We start from the raw sequence: 24433 nt of genomic DNA on the forward strand, positions 1-24433 counted from the left end.
GCCTCAGTCCCGCCTCAGCCCGCCCGCCGCCGCCGCCGCCCCGAGCCGCTGCCGAGCGCCGGCCCGCAAGGCCCCCCCGCCGGCCGCCGCCCCACGGCGAGGCCCGGGCCCGCCCGCCGGCCCCCGGCCGCCCTCACCCCGCCCGCTCACCCAGCGCGCCCCCGCACGTCTTGACCCGAAAGCCCTCCAGGGTCTTGTCTTGGGGAAGGCATCGAACCGCTTCAGCCGCCACAGCGAGTCCATGGCGCCGCGCGGCCCGGAACCAAACCCGCCTTCCGGCGCCGGGCCGGCACCGCCCCGCCACCGCCCCGCCGGGCAGCGCGGCCCGAAGCCGGCCGAGGGGGGGTCCGGGGGGACGGGCGGGGAGGGGCTGGGGCTCCCGGGCTCCTCCGGGGCGGGAAGGTCCTCGCTGCCGCCTCGCCCTCTTCTGACCCTCCCTGCCAGCGGCCCCCGGGCCTCTCCAGGACACCCGAGAGACGCTGACTGTGCCGAGATCGGTTAGCTGGGAAGGGCTTGAGACCAAGGCGGAGCTGCTGGCAGAGAGCAGTTTTCACTCAGTTTGACCTCCTCCCCATCCCCTGCCTCCAGCTTTGAAAGGGCTGGCGTTTGTGACCCCCGCCCTTCGGAGAACAACCGAGCTGTCCCTCAGGCTGGCTGTCGCAGCGACAAAGCTGAAAGCCAATCACCTCGGGAGAGTACCAGCGCTTATTGTGCCGAAGCACGGAAGGAAAAAGGAAGGAAAAGAAGGAAAAAGGGAGGAAAAAACCGCCGCGCTCTCGCCCCACCTCCCATCCCTGGCCTGCGCCCTTCACCCCTTCCTCTTGCTACCACCTCCGTGTTTCCCTCTCTCGTCACAGGGAAGGGCTACGAACTCAAGAGGTTAAATCGTACAGCAGCTCGCAATAGCTTACTCGTGCAAGTGAAAAAGACAGCATAAGCTTTTCCTAAGCCACATACTTGCCTAGCCCTTGCTTTTTCCTACTAAAAAAGTGCAGTCCTGCAAAACCTCTTTTATTAAAACAAAATTTTAAACATCGCTGTCACTAGGCAATGCTTGCGAACGTAAACAGAACCAATGTACCCCCGTTGAAAAAGGGCAGTCCTGCAAAATCTCTTTTATTAAAACAAAAATTTTTTTAAATCCCTGTCGCTAGGAAATGCTTCCGAACGCAAACAGAACAGATGTACCCCCATTTCCCACAGCAAAACATAATACGTTTCCGGGAAGGGCACCAGACCGGAACGCCGTGATGCTGCAGCTGCTCCTCTACAGGAAAAGAAGGTTCAGAGAGGCTGACCCAGCTTCCGAGCCTCTGCTTCCAGAACAGCAGCTTTCGGCTCCCTGACCACAGCTGCTAAGGAGCGAGACAGCTCTTGGTGAAGGTCTGACAGCTCCTGGCTGGTCTTGGCACAGCGCTCGATATAGTCCTGCTTGTATTTTCGTTCTTGTGCCAGCTGCGTCTGCAGAAGGGACACCTGAAAGAGGCAAAAGGCCGAGCTCAGACAAGCCCACGCTCTTAGGACCATCCGTAGCTCCACAGATCCGGCCGTCAGGGAAGACGCACCCTCCAACTCCAGCCCTGACAAACATGTTGTCCTTGTGGAATGGGAACTAAGAGGTTGCCAGAGCCACCCTGAACTGAGCTCAGATTACCGGCAATTCCGAGTTTCTTTCTGGCATACCATTCACAAGGCACAACACCGAGACGTGACATGCATATTAAAGAGAGAGGTTTCTACAGGATTTTGTAACCCAACCCTTTTTTTCAAAGGAGAGATTTGGGCTGCTGCCACCTTAGTTCCACCTGCTTTCTCCTCAGCAGGAGGACTGCTGCTTACACAAGGTAGTGAAGAACCGTTCTGTTACGATCTACTTTAGAAACCCGACAGCTAGCACATGAAACGGGAGAAAACTCTCACTCTTCCTAACTTCAGAGCACAGCCCGGGGGGCAAAGGAGCCTTAAAGGACTGCTGAGGCCTTCAAAATCCTCAAACTCTTATTACTTCCTGGCAACAGCGGGTTGTGCCTGCTGGGCTTTTTGGTGGGAGAGACCCAGCTGCTCTCGCCTCCTGTCAGCATTGCAGGGCAGCGCAGCCACAGCAGCTCTGGCATGTTGCCCTCTGCCTGCTTTGGAGCGGAGGAGATGCCAGCACTGGGAGCAGCGCTCGGTGCTTTGCTGTTTCGGGGAGAACAGCTCAGGCCAGAGGTTCTCCTCTGTTTTCAAAGTGACATGTGCTTTGCCAAGGGCTCTGTCCCACGTGGGAATGCCATCCCCAACCTCGAGCTAGGAGTACGAAAATATTCTTTCTTGGCAAATGAACTCACATAACAGAAGCAATTCCTAAAGGAGTTTTATGGCTTATGGAACCTGCTCCGTTCGAATTACGATACCAAGGTCTGCCAACGTAAAGCCAAACCAGACAAAAAGAGGGTCCCTAATCTGCTAAGCATCTAGAGCAGACTAGGTGGGAAACTCGGGCAGCCAGCTCCGGAAGGGGAACGCGAGGTGCCGAATTAGAAGCCGGTAGCGCGCACGGAAAGCAAGACGTCGGAGGGACTTCACAGCAGACGATACGCGTAGGCTAGGGAACACCACCCCTGAAGAGAGGGACAGCTCTGACCTTCTCTCTGAAATAATAAGGGCACCTTTGTGCAACGGGGCTTGGAAGCCTCCCACGCTTTGGTAGGTAACCCAGAGGTATGCGTGGGAGAAGTGGCCATCTGCTGCTAAGAGCATCTCCCAGGAAGGGGGAGATCACGTTCCAGTTCCGCTGTTTCCCAGACCCAGAGGAGTGCCCCAACTAGCCAGCTGAGGACGATTCTTTGAGCAGAGCACCTTCACTTTCCTGCCGAACTGCTGGAGCAGGTCCACAGTGCAGGCAGACACAACCGTCACAGGGGGAAGGGGGTTCAATCCGTTATCTGTAGCAACAGAACTTCAGGCGCTGAGGCTTCCTGGTGAAAACACCCTTAAGGTATAACTTGATGGCTTCAGCGGTACGCTCGGCTCACTTGCCAGAGCTGAGCACCGTGTACTTTACTCGCATAAATCTTACAGGCATTTTGCCCTGAACACCTGCGAAGATTCACCTCCTCAGGGAGACCAGGGCATACCAGACCCTTAAAAGCACGTGGAAGAGGAGCCTGGCGACTGCTGCTACTGCCAGTACCGCTGTCAAGGGATGGGATAGGGTTCAGGAGCTGGGACGTACATTCTTACGCTGATAAAACAAGCGTCCACGCTGCGCTTAGGTCTCCGACTCGGTCCGATACTGGGATCGTGATTAGCGCAGCATAGCAATAGGAGACTAACGGTTGCCCGAAGGCTGTAAGCTCTGGCGCTGCCTCAGATCCCTGGAGCTCTGATAGAGTGCAAGCTCTACCGTTAACGGAGTCAAGGGAAAATGGAAGCCGTCAACAAGATGAGTAAGACTCAAGGGGAACATCCTTAGAATCTTCTCCATATTCAGGCGAGTGCCAGTTCTCTGAATTTCCTCCAATCCCTCTCCCACCACGCCTGACCTCTAGGCAAGCCAGAGACTAGACCTAGGTGCATGATGTTGTTTGGCCATGGCCAACAGATGTGTCTGACTGACTGGGTATTTCCACTGCCTGGTGTACTCACTTCCCGACAGCCAAACAAAACTCGGGCTGTAGCATCGTGCAAAGCTGTGCCCCTCAGTACAGCCACGGCAGCTTTTGACGAGAGCTTTCCTACTCCTCACCTGGTTCTGCAACTCAGCTAATCGACGACTGCAGTGAGCGTGAGACTCCTCCTGCGAAGAAAATGCAAGGATTTCCTTTTGGTCTCCAGTTTGGCCAGGGCCATGGTCTACGTTCCACTTCTCTTAGGTCTATACTGGGGGGATGCTGCCACTGGGATTTGCCACTGTTCCTCTGTATGGCCAGACCCTCCTCCCACCAAGGAAGATTCTGTTCTCACCTGTCTAGAAGCAGCCATCTTGTGCTGGTCAGACAGCAAAAATCCGCACGCATCTGGCAGCGACCGACCACTGTGATATCTCTTCAGTCTCCTCCGTTCACGTTCCACCTGCACGTTGGTGATAGGAGAAAGGGTCACAGAAACCTGCCACCAAACAAGGAGCAAAAGGAGCTCTGGACATCATGGCAAGGAGATTTCTGCTCTGCTCAGAGGCTGTTAACTGCCCCAGAGAATGCTGCGGGCAAAAAGCACTCGAAGTAGGCTATGGAAGAGAAAGAGCAAGAGGAAACAGTTCCTGACACAAGAGTGTCAAACGTGCGTGTATGGGGACACTGGGGCAAGAAGGGTGGGACCGGAGCGAATGCGCATTTGTGAAGGCAACGGGGTGCCAGAAGAGAGAGAAAATACAAAAGCGTGCGTCCACAGGGGGAAGTGGGAGAGGGAAGGAAACAAGCAGAGGACTCCAAAGTGCTGTCTGTGGAAATGTGCTGTGATCCAGAGGACCGTGAGGCTTTGCAGAGGCAGTGAAAGCCTGTTTTACCTGCTCGAGAGTCCTCCTGAGCTCAGCATTGAGTTGCTTCAGCTCCGCCTTCTCCAGTTCCAGCCTTGCAACTGCTCGCTGCAGACATTCCAGCTGCTGTGACAGGAGTCTCTTCTCCGAGAGCCACGATAGCTGCTCCCCTTCTGCAATAGCCTGCTGGGTATACAGAGAGGAGTTTATGTGAGCTGGTGCCCCATAAAGGTTAGGAGGGACAGAATCGACAAGTCGGGGAGAGTGACCGGACTCGGGAATGGACAGTGCCAAGTCCCTTCTGCTCCTCCTGGTTGACGGGCCAAAACAACACACTCTCTTCCTAGGGGCCCTCCTCCCGATCGCCGTGGGGAAATCCACACAGATTTGCCTTCCGGCCTTTTGGACCGCAGCACAAGTACATCCTGAATGCGCAATGAAGCCCTTCACCTGATCAGGCAACGGTACGAATGCCGTTATTTTTAATACACTGGAAAAGCTGTACCTCCGAAATCGACATCTCTGAAAGCATCCTCTAAGCACCGTCAGCGTAGCTGCTGTGCAACCATCGTTACAAAATTCTGCTAAGGTCAGTCCCTTAGTTTGGTCAGCTGTGCCCCTTCCTTTCCGTGCCAAACCCCAACCACGACACGTTGGCTAAGCTTGCCTACACAGGAGAGAACCAGTTACCCATCCCCAACGTCTGGGCTTGGGGTAACTCTAACAGCAAGCTCCGTAGTTCTTTCAGTAGTTCGGGGGCTGACAGAAAACACTTCAGCAGGTGAATGCCTTGAGCTACGCAGACAGGCAAGCCTGCTGGCTACAACCGCAGTTTCTTTGGCCAAGCAGGTCATGTATTTATGGGACTATATATTCCCGTATCTTTATGGGCATCATCATTAGAATCCTTTATAGACTTTTTAGTTGACTGATGATCAGTCACACTGCCTACCTGATGATGAAACCGGTCCGTGTCCCTCTCCGAAACCATGCTCTGCAGGATGGCTATTTCTTCCCTCAGAGTCCCATTGGCCATTTCACTCTTGGTAAGGGCAAGAGTCAGTGCTTGTGCCTTCTCTTTCCATTTGACTTCTCTGCTCTCGGTCTGCTTCAAAATAGCAATCGTGCGCTCCAATTCTTCCCCATTGGCTTTCCGCTCATCCTCCAGTTGTTGCGTTAGCTCCTTCTGTCTTTGCAAGGAACGGTCTCTCTCCTGGAGAACTCGCCGCTTCTCTGCTTCCTCTTCCTCCCATTTCTGGAGTTTCTGGATTTGTTTCTGCAGGGTCTCCCCGCCATCCTTCCATCGCAAAGCTGATGTGAATTGTTTCAAGAGCTCACTCTGCCTCCTAAGCTCTTGTTCTCTCTCTGTCAGAGTCTGCTCTAAGTACCCGACTCTGTCTCTGTGGTTCTCGATCTCCTCATCCTTCTTTGTCAGAGTCGGCTGAACATGCTGGAGATCTTCCCGAAGAGCTCTTACTTCCTCTTCTAACTCTTTTAGTTCACCTTCAGCCTTGGTCTCTTGCTCCTTCTCATGCAAGGCTTCTTCCAGGAGCTTCTCTTGCTCTCTGCCATGCCTAACCTCTTCATTCTTCTTGGTTAGCCTAGGCTGGAGATTCTGCAAGGTCTTCAGTTCTTCTTCTTGGCGCTGGAGTTTTTGCATGAGAGTTTCGTTGTCTTCATCTCTCTTCCTCACCGCTTGCTCAAGCAGATCCACTTGCTGCTGGCATGATGTTAGTGCTACTTTCGTGCTTTCTTCACGAAGCCGGAACATGTTCATTTGCTCTGTCTGCCTGAGGAACTCCAAATGGTTCTCCTTCAAGATTTGGCTCATTTTGTCTAGATCCTGCTCTAGACTCTTGGCCTGCTTGCCTTCTAACTCCTTCTGCTCTCGAAGCTCCTGGACGTGCTCTTGCAAAGACACTATCTCTTGATCTCTCGCTTCTAGAGAAGATTCAGCGTATTCTAGTTTTTGCTGTACGGCTTTGGTCTGCCTCGCTGCCTCCTCCTTTTGCTGTTGAAGCTTAGAGAGAGCTTCCTCCAGAACCTCTATCTTTTCCTCTCTTTCTTTCAGAGTCAGCTTTGTTGCTTGGAGGTTTGTTTGCTCAGCTTCACGCTTTTCCTCCTTTTCCTGCCACGCCTCACATTGCTTTCTAAGGGATAACATTTCTTGTTCTTTTTCCTTCAGTGCCACTTGAAGCTGCTGCAGAATTTCCTTCTGCTGTCCAGAGTCTTGCTCTTCTTTTTGGAAGGTCTCAATCAGTTCCTTCTGAGATTCAATCATTAAATCCTTTTCTTTCAGTATTGCTGTAGTGTACTCTAAGTCTCTGTGCAAGACATTCATCTGTTCTTCTGTTTTTTCCGCATAGCTCCTTGCCTGTTGCTTTTGGATGTCTAGGAGTCTGTCCTTTTCTTTTAAGGTTCCTAAGGTCTGCTCCAGTTGGTCACGGACAGTCCTTAACTGCATTTCCATGACTTCCTCAGCTTCCCGGATTTGCTGTTGTTGCGACTCAAGCTCTTGATCCTTTTCAGATAAAGAAAGGGTCATCTTTTCCAGTGTACCACGAAGCTCTTGCAGGTAGCCCTCTTGCTGTTCCTTGTACTGCTGCAAGAGTCGTAACTGATCCCTTTGAGAATCACACTCGCTCTCTCTGTCCTTAAGAACTGCCCTCAGGTGTCCAAGGCTCGCGTGCAGAGATTTCGCCTGTTCTCTCTCCATTTCCAGCGCTTGGATCTGCTGGGTCAGAGACAGAAGCTCCAAATTCTTCTCCTTCAAGTTTCCTTTCATATGATCAAGATCCACCTGCAGATTTCTCACTTGTGATGCACCGTCTCGTTCTAGAATCATTATTTTCCCCTCCTGGAATTGGATCTCCCGGTCTCTCTCCTCCAGCTCTTCGCTCATCTTGCTGACAGCAGTCCTCAGCATTTCTCGCTGCTTCTCCAGCTCCCGTATCTGTTCTTGCTGGGATTCAACCTCCTGTTTTTTCTCTGTTATGTCCTTGATAACCTCACTGAGAGTAGTTTCGTGCATTTCTTTCTGGTTCTCCAGCCTTCTCACCTGTTCCTGGTACAACTTCATTTCTCCCTCCCTCTCCGACAGGATGGCAGTCATACGAGTGAGACTCTCCTGCAAAGCTTTTCTCTGTGCTGCCTCTTTTTGGAGCATCTGGATTTTCTCCCGCTGCGTTTCCACTTCCTCGTTTTTGATTTTTAAGATAGACAATGTAGTCTGAAGTTCTTGTTCAAGGCAGCGATTCCTATCTGTTGCTGCATTTGCTCGGGTTTCGGAGGCTGTGACCGATTCCTGAAGAAGTTTCATCTCCCGTACCAGTTCTTCTTTAACGGCTCGCAGTCCGTCCCGTTCCTGCTGCAAAACAGTGACAAAGAGGTTCAATAATTCCACCCATGTATGTTTGCTTTTCGTACTAGATTTGAACTCCTGCTTCAGTGGCAGTCAGGGGCTGCCCCCTCCCTCCCTGCCTCTCGGGATGTTGTAAGACCTTTCCTGCGCCACCCTTTCGGTTGCGTCTTTCCCAGCTTACTCGGCCAGTCCCGTCTTCCTTTTTGCCCTTCTCCGAACCTCTTCCAGCTCGAGCGTGTTCTTTTGGGGAGGAGCTGCCAGAACTGCAGCCAGGATCTAAAGTCCAGACTAACCATGATTTAGGCAGTGGCACGATGATGTTCTCTCTGATAGGGAGGGAGGAAGGGAAGACAGAACAACCCCAACATGGGAGTTCCCGTTGTTGGGGTTGGGCGTTGGGGTTTTTTTTGGACCTCTACCGTGTAGAGTTTTCATGGTACCATCCTCTAGAACCCCACTGTGCCCTCTTGAAGGAGTAGCGGTCAGATCACAGACACAGTTACGGTGTTCATGTTCTCTTCAGGCTGCAACGTGCTTCCTGCCTTTCTCAAACCTACACTGTGGTAGCCTCTCGCATTCCAGGCCCTGTCCCTCACGGCACAAAGGTCTCATGGCTGCCAAGGCATCGCTCCTCTTTACAAAGGGGTATCGAAGAGACGCTTCCACCCAGACGGACAGTGTCCAGAGAAGCACTGCCAATAAGGAGCCCAGAAGAGTAAAAAAAACCACACAAATTCTCCTTTCACGGTCTCTACCTCTTGCTTGGCACTTTCCACTCTCGTCCGTTCCTCCTCTTGTTGAGCTTGCATGGCAGCAACTTTCTGCTTCATATCAAACAGCTTCTTCTCGTGCTCCCTTTCTGTCTCTGCCTTCTCCTTTTCCCACTGCTCCAGCATCTCCTGTAGCTCTGAATGGTGCCCTTCCCGCTCGCTTGCCTGATGAGGGGAGAAAAAGACTTCAGGAGGGAGTCCCAGCCAAGCTTCTCAAAAAAATGGGAAGCTTCATCCCTCCCACAAACCCCCACCTCGACAGCGCACAGTAGTGGCTTTGTGCCCTCCATAAATCATGTCCTATCAAGGAACTTAAAAGGAGGGTCAAGCTGGCGGAAGAAGAGGAGATGTTACCTTCCCCTCTCTGGCGGCTGCCTGTTTCCTAGCACCTCTCGCCTACGGGATTTCCCTCTAGTCTCAGAGTCTCTATTTTCAAAGCTCAACTCCATTCTCATCAAGGAGAAGATGCAGATGGACTGCAGGGTGAGAAAGAGGCCAGCACCCCGATGCCCTAGTCACAAGACGGGCCACGAACTCAAGTTCAAGCCCAGGAACGAGGGGCTGTTCCATCTGTTCTGTATGCTTTGAGCCCAAAGATAACACCTCTGTCAACCGTGAAAGGACAGAAAGAAAGGAACAAAGTTCCCACGACTGCAGTTGGCAGGAAAGTTAGGAGTCTACTTCATGGTAGACAGGAGTCTGGTAAGATCCTACCCCTTTACTGCCATGCCTTGGGTGGGGACCACCCAACCTTCTGCTCAACTCGTCTTAGGCCCACACGGAATCCGTGGCTTGCATTTACTGTCCCGGCATAGTCCTGTAGGTCTTCACGTGCTTTCAAGTGCGAGCTCTTGGCTCTGCTGCCTGGCCTAGCAACGCGTGGCCTATGACAGACGCTTGCTGCCATTTCACACGCTCAGGCTATTATTCTTCTAAAGCCAGCCCACAAAGCTTGCCTCAAGACTTCAGAAGCATATTGTTTCCTACCAGCTCTTGCAGGAGCTTGTTTATTTCCACTTCGTGATCCGTTTCCCGAAGTTTGAGGGTATCGTTATACTGCTCTTCTGCCCGCAAGAGCTGTTGCGCCATGTTTTCCCGTTCCTGCTTCATGAGAGATCTCTCTGCTTCCAGCTCACATTGAAGGCACTTCGCTTCCCCTGCAAACGTGACAAATGGCAAGATTCAGGGCCTACACAAACAGCGGTTCTGACTTCACTAACCGTAAGCCATTTGAATTTCAGTGTAGGAGGGATCTGTCCCCAGCTCCTTCACTCCTTAGAAGCACTGCAGACGGAGAGCTATTTTTATACCATCCTCCCTAGGCAGGGGGGTCACCAGAAACAAAGCACATGAGGCTCTCACCTTGTATCACCTCCTTGGCCTGCCTGACTGTCTGAAGTTGGATTTCAAGCTGACTCCTGGCGATCTCCAGCTGACATAAGCGCTGCTGAGCCTCAAGCAGGCTGGATTCCAGGGTCTCCCTCCCGGCCCTACAAGAGGCCAATACGGAGAGAAATGAGTTTCTTGCTCCTGACGCCCACAGGGAGTTAGTCCAGTAGGAGCTGGTTCAAGATCCCTACCCCTCAGTTCGGAAAATGGGTTGCATGGAAACTGGTATACAGAAGGCATATTTCTGCCATTTAAAAGAGCAATGCAGGCCCCTCCGAGGGAATGCCCAGGCTTTACTTATGACCTAGCGTAACACAGAAAGCCCAGCCGAGTTTGATCTCCATCGCCAAATCTTAAATTGCTATTGTCTGATCTATGACGCACGGGTAGCTGTGCTCACAAAGTCTGTGCCAGCAAGCAAAAGCCCAGCCTCTGCTCACAGCCCTTTGCTCATCGTCACTTCCAGGTTGCTCTGCAGGGGCGCAGAGTAAGAGCATCTCCCTGGCTGACTCGTGACTTTTTGATGCTGTTCGTAGTGTACGTACAGGGAGGTGATCTTCCAGACTCCCTATATTTCAAAGGGACTAAAGCAATACATCAGATGATACAGTAAAAGCTCATGCTTGTAAGCAGCATTTGTAAGAAATCTGAACTAGATTTTACCTGAACAAGGACTACCTGAAAGGAGAGACAGGTAGCCTTCAGTTTAAACTCTTGGAAGTTCGCGAGAAAAACTTGCTACTTTTCTCTAAGCGTTGCTAACTAAGCAGGCAGTAGCCCAAATGGCTTGCCGCTCTTTAAAATGGAAGTTGTAGTACTGCGGAGGCAAATTGTTACATCCATAGACTTCAACCAGCTGCTGCGTATGACACACAGGACTCTGCAACCAGGAGCTGAAGTTGCCTCCCTGATCTAACACGGCGTCCTGTGTGCCAGGTTCCTACCATACACAGCACTGCCTCACTAGAACAGGCGTGCAACCAGGATAACATCCTTCAGGGTAAAGGGGCACCCGAGTGGTACAACACTAAGACCCACAACAGTAGGATTTCACTGCTTTGATGGACGATGGAGGATGTATCTTCAAGAAGGAGAACAAGCACATATTTCTGACTACGCCAATGTCTGGCAGTCCAAAGTAAATATGCTCCATTTTAAGGATAAATCAAAGTCAGTCTCTAAAACAGAACAGAGAAGATAAGAGTCCAAAACTGTGACGACAACAACAGGCTCTTGAGAACAACATCTGGCAAGAATAGTTGCTGCAGCCCAATAATTGACAGAACATAATTCAGCTGGATCAACTAAGAGGAGCTGGAGCTCAGAAGCAGCAGCAGCTCTCAAGAAACAGACTGAGTCTAAATGGTGTTTATCAGCCTTGCTAACAACATACTCTGGAGTGGTAAGGCGTCAAAGTCAAGAAGCGTGACAAACAATCTCGCATTTGTACAGCTCTGCAAGGTCAGGAGTCTTCTAAAAAAGACCTGAGAGGAGGACAAACATCTCCATACGTTGGGTAGTTTGGGGTTGGTTTTTTTTTTTAAAAGCAGAACTTGTCACACGTGATCTTAGAAACCTGATCCAGCAGAAGGACAAAATCTTGTTCCTGCCCTGCATAAACTCCTCCATGATGTCTATCTCAAAACAGCACGTGGTAGGGAGTACCGGACCCACACATCAATGATGGGCAACAATTCCCGCAGACTGGCGAGCATTCAAAAGAGGCTTCCCTGCTGCTGGTGTAACCAACTCTAGGTCCTGCACCACAGGTAACAAGAGTTAGACTAGAAACAGTAGGCCCTCAAGATTTTCAGCACGAGCCTCTAGCTTCACCCTAAATGGCAGTGTCCTACTCGCAATGTCCGTACGTAATAGACTTGAATTCTGAAGATCCCCTGTCAAACTACTTGATAAGGAACGATCCAAGTTCAAACGCGCAGAACGAGAAACCGAAACCAGAGAGAAGCTTTGGGTTTCAGTAAACATCTGCATGGTTTAATTACTACTCAATGCAGAGCCAAGGTACCAGATACTGAGGAATTACGCTGGCTTGCTTTGGACTTCACACAGGAACGTGCAAGGGGGCATAAACATGAGCCCCAGGCTCAGGAGAGCTTTGTTAGCTTTAGCTGTCAGAAAAATAACATTCAAACCATGCTGTACTGGTTTGGGTTTTTGGTTTGGTGTTTTTTTTTTTTCTCGAGATTCCTCCATTTTCTGTCCATGGAAGGTGAAAATAGCTGAAAAGCATACAGGATGCAATGAACCCTCGTGTCATGATTATCACCTCTATAATTACAGACATTAAATAATCTCCTGCCTAGGGTCTCCCCCCTGCCTTTACCTGGCCTCTGCCAGCTGCTCTGCAAGGCCTCGTCTGTCCCGCTCCGTGGCTGCCAGTCGCACCTCTAAGGCAGCCTTCTCGTGCGCCAGCAATTCCTTCTCTTTGGATACGTTGGCCAGTGCTTGTCCTTGGCGAGAGGACTCCTGCCGCAACTGCTCCAGACCACTGCTAGCTGACTCTTGCTGGCGGTGAACCTGAAAGCGGGACAAAATACAGTTAGAGTCCCTTCTCTGGAGTTCTGTGCAGAGCCAGCCAGCGCCACTTCTGAATCAGCTAGAGGAGAAAGAGCTCCGGTACTCTGGCCTGAAAGTTTAAGAGCATCTGCTTCGTGCCGCCCTAACACCCTGGGCTGCCAAAAGGCACTAGGGCTGTTAACCTGAAAGCGATGTGTAAGGCCCTGCTGGGTTGCCTGGGACCAGACGGCCCCTTCAGGACAAACGTACACACCCAGACCACATCTTTTCACGCAAAAATACCACATCTTCCACAACTGCCACCTTGCAAACTAAAATTCTATCAGAATCTATTCCAGTGCTGGGAATTTTCAGGAACCGTTGAGCAAGAGCAACTTTGCTCGCCGAACAAAGTGGAAATACACATGGTTTCTCCTTCTAGAAGAAGAAAAACCAACATCAAAGCGTCACCTCGTCGCAGAACACCACCACACACCTACTTCAGTGTGTACGGCAGTTGGATGCAATGAGGTGATCCTTGGCAGGGAAACAGCCCTTGTGGTGAGCAGTGTCATTTAGTGATTTACGGAAGTCCGGCTGGTGTGGCCAAAGAGATGGTAGACTCTACTTGGACAGTAGTTCGTGTCAACAATACTGTTTACTTGTCTTACACAAACAAGTTGCCCAATAGACCTTGCTGGCATTCAAGCCTGAAGACTAACCGTGATTTTTCAGCTTGCTTCTGCAGTGATGCCAATACACCTCTGATGGGTATTTGCCAAACAGACCACGTACTCCAAAACTAAGACTGTCTAACAGGGAACAGACCTTCAGAAACAAACAATTCTCCTCTCAAAGTTACCCCATAAGACCTAAGATTGTACATTATGAAACCGACACTGAAATGATGGCAAACTCCCTAGTCTCCTCCAGCGATGCAATTCTCCCAAGCTCTTTTTCCACTCTACCAAAACCAGTTAGTCCAGAGTAAACAGTCTTCTGTGACCACCTCTTTCTCAGCTTCTCCCTCAAAGCCTAACGAGGATCTAGCAATTCAAAGCAGCGTGTAGGTCGTAAAATACAGTTTCAACAATTTCAGGGTGCCATTCCCGTTCTTAGCAGTACAAGACAGCAGACACTGACTCGCCGCTTTGTCCCGCCCTCTAGGCCCCAACAAGCCGAGCCTGGAAAGTTGCAGACTTCACAACAAAAAGCATAAATAGAAACATGCAGCCCCGGGGGTTTTTGGCCTCAGAAAATGGGTGAAGAGCTACCCTGTTTGCTTCTTTCGACGCATGTGAGAGTAGTAGCCTCACGCAGATTCGTGGGCAAGGCAAATCACCTCTCTGCAGCTTATCAAAAGCCAAAAAAGAGGCCAACACAGACAGGTGGATTAAAGGAATCTGTAGAAGCAGAGGACGACCCAGAGAATTGCACAACAGCTCTGCAAGCCATCAACACGCTTCCAGAAGGAAGTAAACAACGCCGCCTGACCCCCAGCGCTACCAAGTGTCTCCTTGACAAAAAACACTGCAGAATCCAACAGATACAGCTTCACTGAGCCAAGCAGCCAAAAGCCCACCCAGAAAGCACCAGGTTTTTGGTCTCACCTCAATGAGTTTCTCTTGGGTTTCTGCCTTCTCCTCTGCCAGCATCCTCAGCTCTGCCTGCAGCCCCTCCTGTTGCTCCTCTGCTTTCTTCAGCAGCTGCTCCAGGTGGGCTTTCTCTGCGCTCAGCGCCTCATTTGTTCTTTCACACAAGTTCAGCTTCTCCTGGCCAGAGATCTTTGCTCTCTCCATCTCGTCCACTTTGCCTGACAGAACGTCATGCTCTTGCTCCAGCTACAATCGCAGAAGCACAGAGGAAATAAAATAACAGTAAGATTTACTCTGTAGGAGCTTTGGCTTGGACAGAGAAAAGAGCAACGTTTCCATATTCAGACAGTCATACTGTCCGAAGGCAAGAAGCCTGAGAAGCAGCAGCAGCAGCAGCTGGAGACAAACACCTGGCAAGATCTTTGACAACTCTGCTCACCTGCAACACAAGTTTGTTCAGCTGCACCTTATCCAACGCAAGAGCTTCATTGATACTGCTCACGTTCGCTGCTGCAACGTGTAGATCGGCTATTTCAGCAGTCAGCTTATTCTGAGCCCCTGTCAACTCTGCTACTGACTGCTCTGCCTGAAGAGACAAAAGAACAACATGACAACAAAGACAGGAAAATCCCTGACCTCAAGCAGCAACTCCAGATCCCCTGTTGTGTCTCTGACACACTCCCAGTTCAGCGTTCCCAACAAGCACGTGGGCACTAACGACACCGCAGAGCCTCTGTGGTCCGATCGCCATTTTCCAAGAAGGACAACAACATTGTCCCTGTCTTCTACTGCCAGAAACAGCATCTGTGGTGGTCTTGCTATCACAACTGCCTCTCCCACAAGTGCTGCCTCGGAATAAGGTGACCATACCTTTTCCAGTGCCACGGTAAGCTCGTGTTTCTCTTGCTTCAGCAGATCCCTCTGAAGGTGCGATTCCTCCAGCATCTCTCTTGCGACTACCAACTCGCTCTGCAATAATGAGTGTTCTCCTTCAAGTGCAGCTAAGTCCTTCAGTCTATCAGAAGGGGAAAGACAAACAAGTTTTTTAACGTAAAAAACATTCTCATTTCCAAAACCACGAGTATAGAATCATAGAATCATTTAGGTTGGAAAAGACCTTTGAGATCATCGAGTCCAACCGTAAACCTAACGCTGCCAAGTCCACCACTAAACCGCGTCCCTAAGCACCACACTCTACACGTCTTCGCAATACCTCCAGGGATGGTGGCTCAACCACTTCCCCGGGCAGCCTGTCCCAATGCTTGACAACCCTTTCGGTGAAGAAATTTTTCCTAATATCCAATCTAAGCCTCCCCTGGCACAACTTGAGGCCGTTTCCTCTCGTCCTATCACTTGTTACTCGGGAAGAGAGACCGACACCCACCTCGCTACAACCGCCTTTCAGGTAGCTAACAGCTTCCCGCCTGTTAGTTCTCCCTCTCCTCTTTCGTACGTTGGACACAAGACTTTCCAAAGTTCTTCTTTGGGTAAGACAGACTTTTAAAAAGTCCACCTTAATAGTCCCACAATTACTTTTGCCTTCAGCAGTGAACTGATGAAAGAGCTGGCAATCTATCTGGGGAGATGTGTACGAATTTCCCAAACTAATAATCACAGGATCACAGGATGATTCAGGTTAGTATGTGTGATGTTGCAAAATGGCACTCCTTGCCCCAAAGGCCTTCTGCGCTCAGTCTAGCGTGGAAACGGCAGTACGGAGGGGCTACATTGCATATGATGGTCCTGTGCAAATTCCTCCCAACTCCTTTAGCACAGCCCTGGGTAGCAAAAGGGCTGTACAAGAGACACAGCTCTCTTTACGCTGGTCTCCATTTCTCACCAAGAATCAGTTAACAGCAAAAACACTGTAATACGCCATCTCTTTTCCAGTCCTGCCTTACTCACAAGAGCTTCTGTCTGTCAGACGGTTTTTTCTGTCCGTTCTGTTGAAGGCAATAGTTTGACTAGGGACAGGAACAAGGCTGTGCAGAATGGGTGCGTTTTAAACGTGAACACAGCCCATCCTATGAATCCAACGAGCACCCACAGAAGATAACGCTGCTAACAGCAAAGTTTAAAACACATTCACCTGTCCTGAAGCTCCTTCTTCTCCGGGTCCCCTTCGACTTGTAAGTGCATCACCTCCCAAGTCTTCCGGCTTATTTCCTCTTCCGCTTGCTGCTGTGCCTGATCCTCGAGGACAGGTCTACCCAGCGTAACGGGTTCCCAGGGCCGTACGCCACAGTTTAGGCGGGAGCAGTTTACAAGTATAGATCCAGAAAGCCTCATTTGCTCTGCCTTCAGCTCTGACAAATCTCTGAAAAAGAATCAAGAAAGAGGTAATGTTCACACCACCACCTTTATCAGCTGACTCGCTTCCGAAGCACGTAATTGCGCAACAGTAAAAGCCGGCAGGAAAGACGACATCTTCGCTGGGGACGAATCATTCCTCTGACACTTTGGGATCAGGACACATCTTGACCCTTGGGCAATGGGTCTATTTGACGGTTGAGGAATGAATCTGTTTTCTCCCCAGAGATAAGAGGAAATGTATGGAACAGCCAGAAGGCTTCGAGAATTAACTAGCGGGTCAGGCGTACTCTACGCATTAAGGAAAGCTTATCACCAAATAAGGTAAATGGCTGACGGTAACCCAGAGTTTGAAATTGCATGCTGACACCAGAAGAATTTACTGTTAGGCTACGCTATTCTTCTCTGCACAGAAGGCACCTGTGAGAAAGGAACCTCAGAGAGCCCAAGAACAAGAAAACAATCATAAAAGGGAGGGATCAAACTAAGCAACATCAACTGGAGAAATGTAATAGCAGGGTAGAGAAGCTATTCTTTCTCTCAACAGTGTTGGTACAGGAATAAGCGGATGCAAACTGACCACGATAAACGTAAGCTGGAAATGAGAAGGAAAAAATAAATATATACATATTCACGAATGATCTTTCCATCAGGAGCAGTGGGAAAGGAAAGCCAGTGAGATTTAAGGCAAACTCTATAAAAGGGGACCGCTCCACATGCTGCATGCATAGCTTTGGTGAGTCTCTCCCAACTCGTCCACATATGCCTGTGTCTGTGTTAATATGCCCAAACATCACCATAGCCAAGTTCACCTGTTCAGGGCCCCTGCATTGCTTATAGCCTGAGCCCCTCAGCTTTACCTGAAAACCAGCATCAAACAAAATGATTCTGAATATAGCCTAAGGCATGCTTAAGGCCATCGCTTCAGACTGCCAAAGGAGAAATGGTATCTTTAGCCGCAGCTAGCGTAACATCAAGGCTCAAAAAGCAGCTGTGAAGGGAAGCTGTGTTTTTTCTGCAACGAGATCTAGCCTTCACTTCTACTCACCGGTCAGTGGCAGTCTTCATTTCCAGGAAATGACAGCGGAAGGTTACCACCTGACGCCACAGGCTGAGTAGACGGCTGCGTTCACCCCTTAGGTAGCTGTCATAAAGCTAAACAGGCAAAGACAAAAAGAAATGCCAATTCAGCCTTCGCTGTCACTGTACAAGCCTTTCAGAGAGGGGAGGGTACACAACCGTCATCACCGGGTCTCCTTTAAGAACTATTCCAATCGGGGGGGGGGGCATCAAGGACTGAAGAGCCACCACAGAGGCATCCTCAGTAGACCTGCCACCTGACTGCAAAGAAGGGAACATCCACACTTCCCCTGCAGGCGCGGGTATCAACAAAGCAAACTGATCGCGATTCATCATCTCGCCTTGCAGAGGTGTCTAACAGGCTCGGTGGAGGAAGACAAAAACAAGCCCCTCCGAGACCAGTGTCAGATTTGCTTGCAACAGCCTATTGGTAAGGGAGGCCTGTGCTGTTCTTCTGTTGGCTACCCTGAATCCGAAAACACACTGACCTCTCTTCGGTCTCCACTGCTGCAGACAGAGATTTAGGAACTATTAAAAAACAGACGAGCGTTCATGGGTCACTGCCCTACAGTGCCCAGCAACAGCAAGCATTTGCCTTTGAGAACGAGCAGTACGGTCACAGCACGCGGGCATCTCCCATCACCACAATTTGCTGACACTCCTCCATCTCACACCCCTGTCTTCTGCTCATAAACACCAAGACAGCCTCAACGGTGCCACGACTTTCACACAGCAAGCTCTCCAGGCCAGAAATAAAACCCATTCTCATTCCACCCCGGCATCGCGTCTGACATTCCCGTCGCCCATCCTTACCTCACGTTCACCGCGCCACTCGCTCTCCTTCAATTCCAGCTCCTCCCGGGCCCTCATCCAATCCACCGTCAGTTTTCCAACATCTTCTTTAAGGGCTGAATTAACCTCATTCGCTTCCTCGAGGTGTTCCTGCAGGAGAGTGTTCACTTCTGCCAGATTCTCACACCTTGGAAAGGGAGAAACAGCAATGAGGTCACTGAACAACTGCTATCCACAAGCAGCGCCTCCGTGATTTCCCAACTCCCTCAACACTGACTTTGTTGTCAAACCGAGAGGCAGTAAAAGTGCTTTCTAGGATTAACTAAGATCTCTCTGTGATGGCATACTCATTTGCTTCTCCTTGCTTTAAGCCTTCTACTTCCACCTACAATTTCGGTTTCCCCTTCTACTTTGATGATGCCCACAGTTCACGTCTTGCCTCCCCTTCGTGCTGTCTGATCACTGGACGCATCACCTTTCTCTAGCACTCTCCTGACCCGCTCACCTACTGAACCACAGAATAATTTAGGCTGGAAAGGGACCTTTGGAAGTCACCCGGAATAACCCCCCGCTCAAAACAGAGCCATTCAGCACACAACACTATTACTGCACCACAGAAAACAGACTGTGGACCTCTCTCCTTTCAAAGCAGCTTGCCCAACTGCTCCCCTTGGGGAGACCAGGGAGCACTGACAGGTTTTCCCTCACTTCCACGAGCATCCAGGATACCAGGTATGAGGGAACGCTTCTTCCTTGTACCTTTGCTGCTCCTCTTCCACCTGAAGCAGTGCTTTCTCCAGGCTCTGGTCTTCTGTGGCTTCCCACCTGCCTGGAAGGGGTCCCTTCAGAAGAAAGGAAAAGTTTAGTCAAATTCTTGTCTTCCCTTCACTGCTGTGAGCATCCACCGCTTTCCGCTCCATTCGCTTGGGTAGCTCAGGAGCTCGTGGCTTCTTCCAGGCGTAACAGTGTCGTGACTATGGAGAGCAAGGGAGGGGAAGGGTGGTGCTCAATGCGAGTAGCTCTCCTCAGTCCCCCACTGTGGCACTCGCGCAGCTAGGTCTCCTTAGCTCACAACCGTGAGCGCTCACTTCGACTTGAAGCCTGGGAATGCTCTCCTACTCTCCTACCCTTTGTTCTTCCTAGGTTTACTTTAGCCGTGAAGCAGAAAGAAAAGCACATAGCCGTATGTTGAACGCCAGCATTCTTGCCTTCCAAAATGCCACGTTTCAACCCGTTCTTTTTCAGAGGCGGCCATATAACCTAACAGGCAGTGTAGCCCTCTCCTGAGCCCTAGGACAAAATGTTACGCCAGCAATAAAGCACCCTTTCTCAAAACTAAAATCCCCCTTCACAGGGTTTCCTGCACCCGCATTTCTGGGACCACTGGCTCCTCTAAGAATGGCAACTGGACAAAACACTCGCAGGCAAACTTACAGCGCTTCTTTAAACCCTCAGGCAGCAAAATCTTGCTTCCCTCTGCCATTGCTTTGGGGAGCTTGCTTTGGCCCGCCTTAACAAACGCCACCTACACGGTCTTTAGTTGGCAACCTGCACACTCACCCCTCCTGCTGCCAGCTGCTGCTCCAACTCTCGACACCGAGTCCGGTACTGCAGTACCTGGACGGAGACATAGAATGAAGATGAGCGAATGCAGCTTGTAACAGGCTCGGCTCCTCCTGCATTAGCTTTTCTCCAAGTCTTTACAGCCCAAGCACAGTACGTTTCACAGCGCTGCCGATGTGCCGATGCCGCCAACAAGAAGTCGTTACGATACAGGGAAGCTTCACTTTATCTCGTACGGAAGAAACTGAGACGGGGCTTCTTTTACGCGTACTGCCACCTGCTCATCCTAAGAGCTGCCTGCCTCGGCCCGGGGCCGCCCCAAACCACCCCCGCCGGCTCGGCTCCTGCCTCTGGGACGGCCCCCTGCTAACGTGGCCCAACAAAGGCGCCTGCGAGCCGGGCATCTTTATTTCAGCACGGACAAGCCCTCACGAGAGGCTCGGCAGGGTGACAGCGGCAGGGCCAGGCGCCCAGCGGGCCGGGCCGGGCCGGGCGGAGGAGGGCGGCTCCCGGGGCCTCCCCCGAGCTGCGGGCTCGGCGCCGTCCCGCCCGCGGCAGCGCCGGGGAACGCCCCGGGGAGGGCCCCGCTGGGGCCGCGCCTTCGCCCCCCGACATCGCCGCCGCCGCCGCCGAGGCCCCTCTCAGCGCTGCGCGGGCGGCCCGGGCACCCCGGCCCCGCCACCGCGGCCCGTCCCCGGGCAGCTCCCCGCCGGGCCGGCGCCCCCGCTCCTCACCTTCGCCTGCAGCTTCCGCACCAGCACCGCTTGCCGGTGCTGCGCCTCCTCCGAGCTCTGCAGCCGGCGCCGCACGGAGGCCTGGCTCCGCGCCGCCATGCCCCCGCTCTCCAGCCGGGCTCCGCCGCCTGACGGGCCCCGCGGCGGGGGCTGCTCCGCGGCCTGCCCCGGCGGACCGCGCTCAGGCGCCTGCCGCGGCGGGCGCAGCGGCTCACCCTGCCGGCCGGGCGCGACCGGGCGCCGGGCGGGAGAGCCGGGCTCGCTCGGGGCCGCTCTGTGGCAGCGCTTCCCTTCTCGCTTCTCCCTTCTCGCTCCTCGCTGAGGGTGCGGCGTTGGGCTGCGGTGCTGCCGCGGGGGAGAGGCCGCCCCGGCAGCCGTTCGCTCCAGCGCGTTCCGCTCAGAGACCGTTAAGGGCCCCGCAGAACGCTGGGGGCAAAAAGCGCCCCCGGTGCAGGCTGGGAGAGAAGGAGCGCGAGGAAAGCCCAGAGGGTCGGATGGCGGGGGCTGGGGCCACTGGGGCAAGAAGGGTGGGACCGCAGGGACCGTGGAAAAGGTCCATCGCCCAGGGAAGCCAGCTGAAGAGCTGGAACTCGCTACGAAAAGCTCCAACTTCAGCCCCTGGAGCCGGAGTTCCCATCTAGTACGAAACCCAAGCCATACATAGGTGGAATGACTGAAGCTTTCGCTCCCTGTTGTGCAGCAGGAACGGGACAGACTGCAAGCAGTGGGAGAAAAACCGGCATGGCAGAGAAAAGTTCAAATTTACAGGACAACGAACTCTGTGAATTAAGCTTTATTTCATGAGCCCGTGAAGAAACACAACAAACACACACGACAACCAGGGCTCGGTCCCCTTTGCCCGGGCTACTCTCTTACGTGAATTCACCGAGGCACTACTCAAGCCATGATGTTTCAAAACTTACAACCCGTAACACTTAAAGTCGTGGGCTTATGGCGGGGGGAAGAACAAAAATAAAAAACCACCAAAAAAAGACTTTGTTTTTCCCTAGTGAGAGTGCTCATCCTTCCTCCTCCGTCACCGCGCGGGCGTCCCCTGTATCACACTGTGAAGCACAAAAGCCCCAGCAGTCCAGCTGCTGTTGAATCTCCTTCAAAGGCTTTTTGGCTAAGCTGCTGTTTTATACCTTCCAGCTTGGAAGTCTGGTCTATACCATCTCCAAAAGTCAGCAGATTCTGACAATACTGCCAGGCAAAGATGGTGGCTGCAGGAGACAGCCAGCTGCAGGTGCTAATGGCTGCATCATGGCCCTTTAGCTCTTTCTGGCCACCTGTGCTGCCTACCTGGTGCTCCCCCTTCAACCCAAAGGCGCTGCTCCCAGCATACATCAGGCCTTAGCGTGGGCTGGGCTAGCCAAAATCTGAGCAGGAGTTGAGTGAACAGTCACGCTCCACCCCTTGGTGTAGTCAAACATCTAGCGAACCCGCTGCTTTGGCGAGTGGAGGTACCGTTACTCCTCTTGCCTCGCCTCCAGGGATCTGAGGCAGCGCCAGAGCTTACAGCCTTCGGGCAACCGTTAGTCTCCTATTGCTATGCTGCGCTAATCACGATCCCAGTATCGGACCGAGTCAGAGACCCAAGCGCAGCGTGGACGCTTGTTTTATCAGCGTAAGAATGTACATCCCAGCTCCTGAACCCTATCGCATCCCTTGACAGCGGTACTGGCAGTAGCAGCAGTCGCCAGGCTCCTCTTCCACGTGCTTTTAAGGGTCTGGTACGCCCTGGTCTCCCTGAGGAGGTGAATCTTCGCAGGTGTTCAGGGCAAAATGCCTGTAAGATTTATGCGAGTAAAGTACACGGTGCTCAGCTCTGGCAAGTGAGCCGAGCGTACCGCTGAAGCCATCAAGTTATACCTTAAGGGTGTTTTCACCAGGAAGCCTCAGCGCCTGGAGTTCTGTTGCTACAGATAACGGATTGAACCCCCTTCCCCCTGTGACGGTTGTGTCTGCCTGCACTGTGGACCTGCTCCAGCAGTTTGGCAGGAAAATGAAGGTGCTCTGCTCAAAGAATCGTCCTCAAATGGCTAGTTGGATTAAAACGCTTCAGGTAGTACCAGAAAAACCCCAGTCCCTTTCAGATGTTCACACGGAGAAGGAGGGCATCTGGGAGTGCCTCTTCCCCTCCACCGACTGGAAAGGGGCTTGGATGGCTTTCAGGCATTTGCACTGTCGCGTCTAAGCGAGGTTGGAGTCTTAAGCTATGCAAAACGGCAAAAATCAATGGAGGGCGATGATATAGATTGAAATGTCTCTTACCTGTGTTCCTCTGTCAGCTTCACCACCATGGGCAAAAGTTCATACAGCGCAAATACACCAGGCAGACCCTGGTCTCCCAGTAGCCCGTTGGCTATCTTCTCATGTCGCGTAACCGAAACCGGGTTAGTCCTTACCACCTAGCAGGAAACAAACACAGCAAACGTCGTCTCATTAGCGAGGAACAGGAAAGGCTACTAAAACATGAGTTCAGTGAACCGTATCAGTGTAGCCCTGCCCACTCACTTGTGGGGGGCCTGACAGTGCTTACAAAGGGTCGTAAAAAAAGCACCATCAGGATGGAGTCTATTTTTCCTACAGGCTATCAGTTAAAGCCCCAGCTAGCCCAAAGAATGAGTGATGCATCAGTCCCCAGGCCGGACTGTTTTGGTCTCTGCTGGCAAGTAACGGCACAAGCTGTTCCTCTCGACCTCAACCCCAAGTCCACGTCATCTTCCACCAAAATGTAGTCCACCCAAGCATGCTTCAGGAGACAGCACCGGTAGGAGAAAGCCATATGTATATGCAAGAGTGAGAAAAACGGAAGTAATACATAAAGGCAGGAGAGTGCCAGGGCTGCAGAAGGACACCGGTTGCCCATCTTTATATAAACAAAGATCACCCTGCAGCATTCTCCTGCACCCTGCCATTCTTCTAACCGTTGCCCATACCAGTCCTCCTCTTAGAGCAAATCAACTGGGTTTCTGTAAAATGACATTACCTTCCCCTATTGACATTATCCCTAAAATGACATTAGTATCCCTAATAAGCTATCTGACCAGGAAGGCCAAGGCGCGGCTGGAACTGAACCTGGCAAAGGACGCAAAGAATAACAAGAAGGGCTTCTACAGGTATGTCAGCCCGAAAAGGAAGGCCAAAGAAAGCGCACCCCCCCCCCCCCGATGAGCAAGACTGGCAAACTGGTTACAAGGGACAAGGAGAAGGCCGAGGTACTCAACAACTTTTTTGCCTCAGTCTTCACTGGCAGCCTCTCTTCCCACACCTCTCCAGTGGGTGGACCGCAAGACGGAGACTAGGGCAGCAAAGGCCCTCCTCCAGCAAAGATCAGGTTCGTGACCACCTGAGGAACCTGAACATACATACGTCCGTGGGACCTGACGAGATGCATCCCAGAGTCCTGAGGGAACTGGCTGATGGAGTCGCCAAGCCGCTCTCCATGATATTTGGAAAGTCACGGCAGTCGGGTGAAGTCCCTGGTGACTGGAAAAAGGGAAGCATGACACCCATTTTTAAAAAAGGTAGAAAGGAGGACCCTGAGAACTACCGACTGGTCAGCCTCACCTCTGTGCCTGGGAAGGTCATGGAACAGATCCTCCTAGAAGCTATGCTAAGGCACGTGGTGGACAGGGAGGTGGTTCGAGGCAGCCAGCAGGGCTTCACCAAGGGCAAGTCCTGCCTGGCCAACCTAGCGGCCTTCTATGATGGAACGACTACACCAGTGGACGAGGGAAGAGCTACAAACGTCGTCTATCTGGACTTCTGTAAGGCCTTTGACACGGTCCCCCACAACGTCCTTCTCTCTAAATTGGGAGAGATACGGATTTGATGGGTGAACTGTTTGATGGACGAGGAAT

General features: G+C 51.9%; 1 protein-coding gene across 1 annotated transcript; it reads right to left on the reverse strand.

Moving 5' to 3' along the window:
- Positions 1–1284: 1284 nt before the first annotated feature.
- LOC138688298 (centrosome-associated protein CEP250-like) lies at positions 1285–20448 on the reverse strand. The gene is made up of 20 exons (XM_069799614.1): positions 20266–20448; positions 19831–19887; positions 19176–19244; positions 19030–19112; positions 18292–18457; positions 17447–17553; positions 16178–16405; positions 15990–16070; positions 14959–15103; positions 14528–14674; positions 14104–14334; positions 12321–12514; positions 9950–10077; positions 9575–9744; positions 8573–8752; positions 5400–7823; positions 4487–4642; positions 3946–4089; positions 3728–3778; positions 1285–1476 (listed from the first exon to the last, which is right to left on the reverse strand). Exons 1-20 carry the CDS (start codon positions 20446–20448, stop codon positions 1285–1287), a joined length of 5136 nt encoding a protein of 1711 aa, XP_069655715.1.
- Between the last annotated feature and the right edge of the window lie 3985 nt (positions 20449–24433).

The sequence above is a fragment of the Haliaeetus albicilla genome, chromosome 2 (assembly GCF_947461875.1).
Source record: "Haliaeetus albicilla chromosome 2, bHalAlb1.1, whole genome shotgun sequence".
Lineage (NCBI taxonomy): Eukaryota > Metazoa > Chordata > Aves > Accipitriformes > Accipitridae > Haliaeetus > Haliaeetus albicilla.

Excerpts from the sequence above, each read along its gene's own strand:
- LOC138688298 (XM_069799614.1), bottom strand. The coding sequence starts at position 20,448 with ATGTCGGGGGGCGAAGGCGCGGCCCCAGCGGGGCCCTCCCCGGGGCGT. Across the intron at positions 18,458-19,029 it reads GTGGAAGAGGAGCAGCAAAG|GTGTGAGAATCTGGCAGAAG; the intron begins GTACAAGGAAGA and ends TCCCTTTCCAAG. Across the intron at positions 4,643-5,399 it reads TTCATCATCAGGTAGGCAGT|CAGGCTATTGCAGAAGGGGA; the intron begins GTGACTGATCAT and ends CTGTATACCCAG.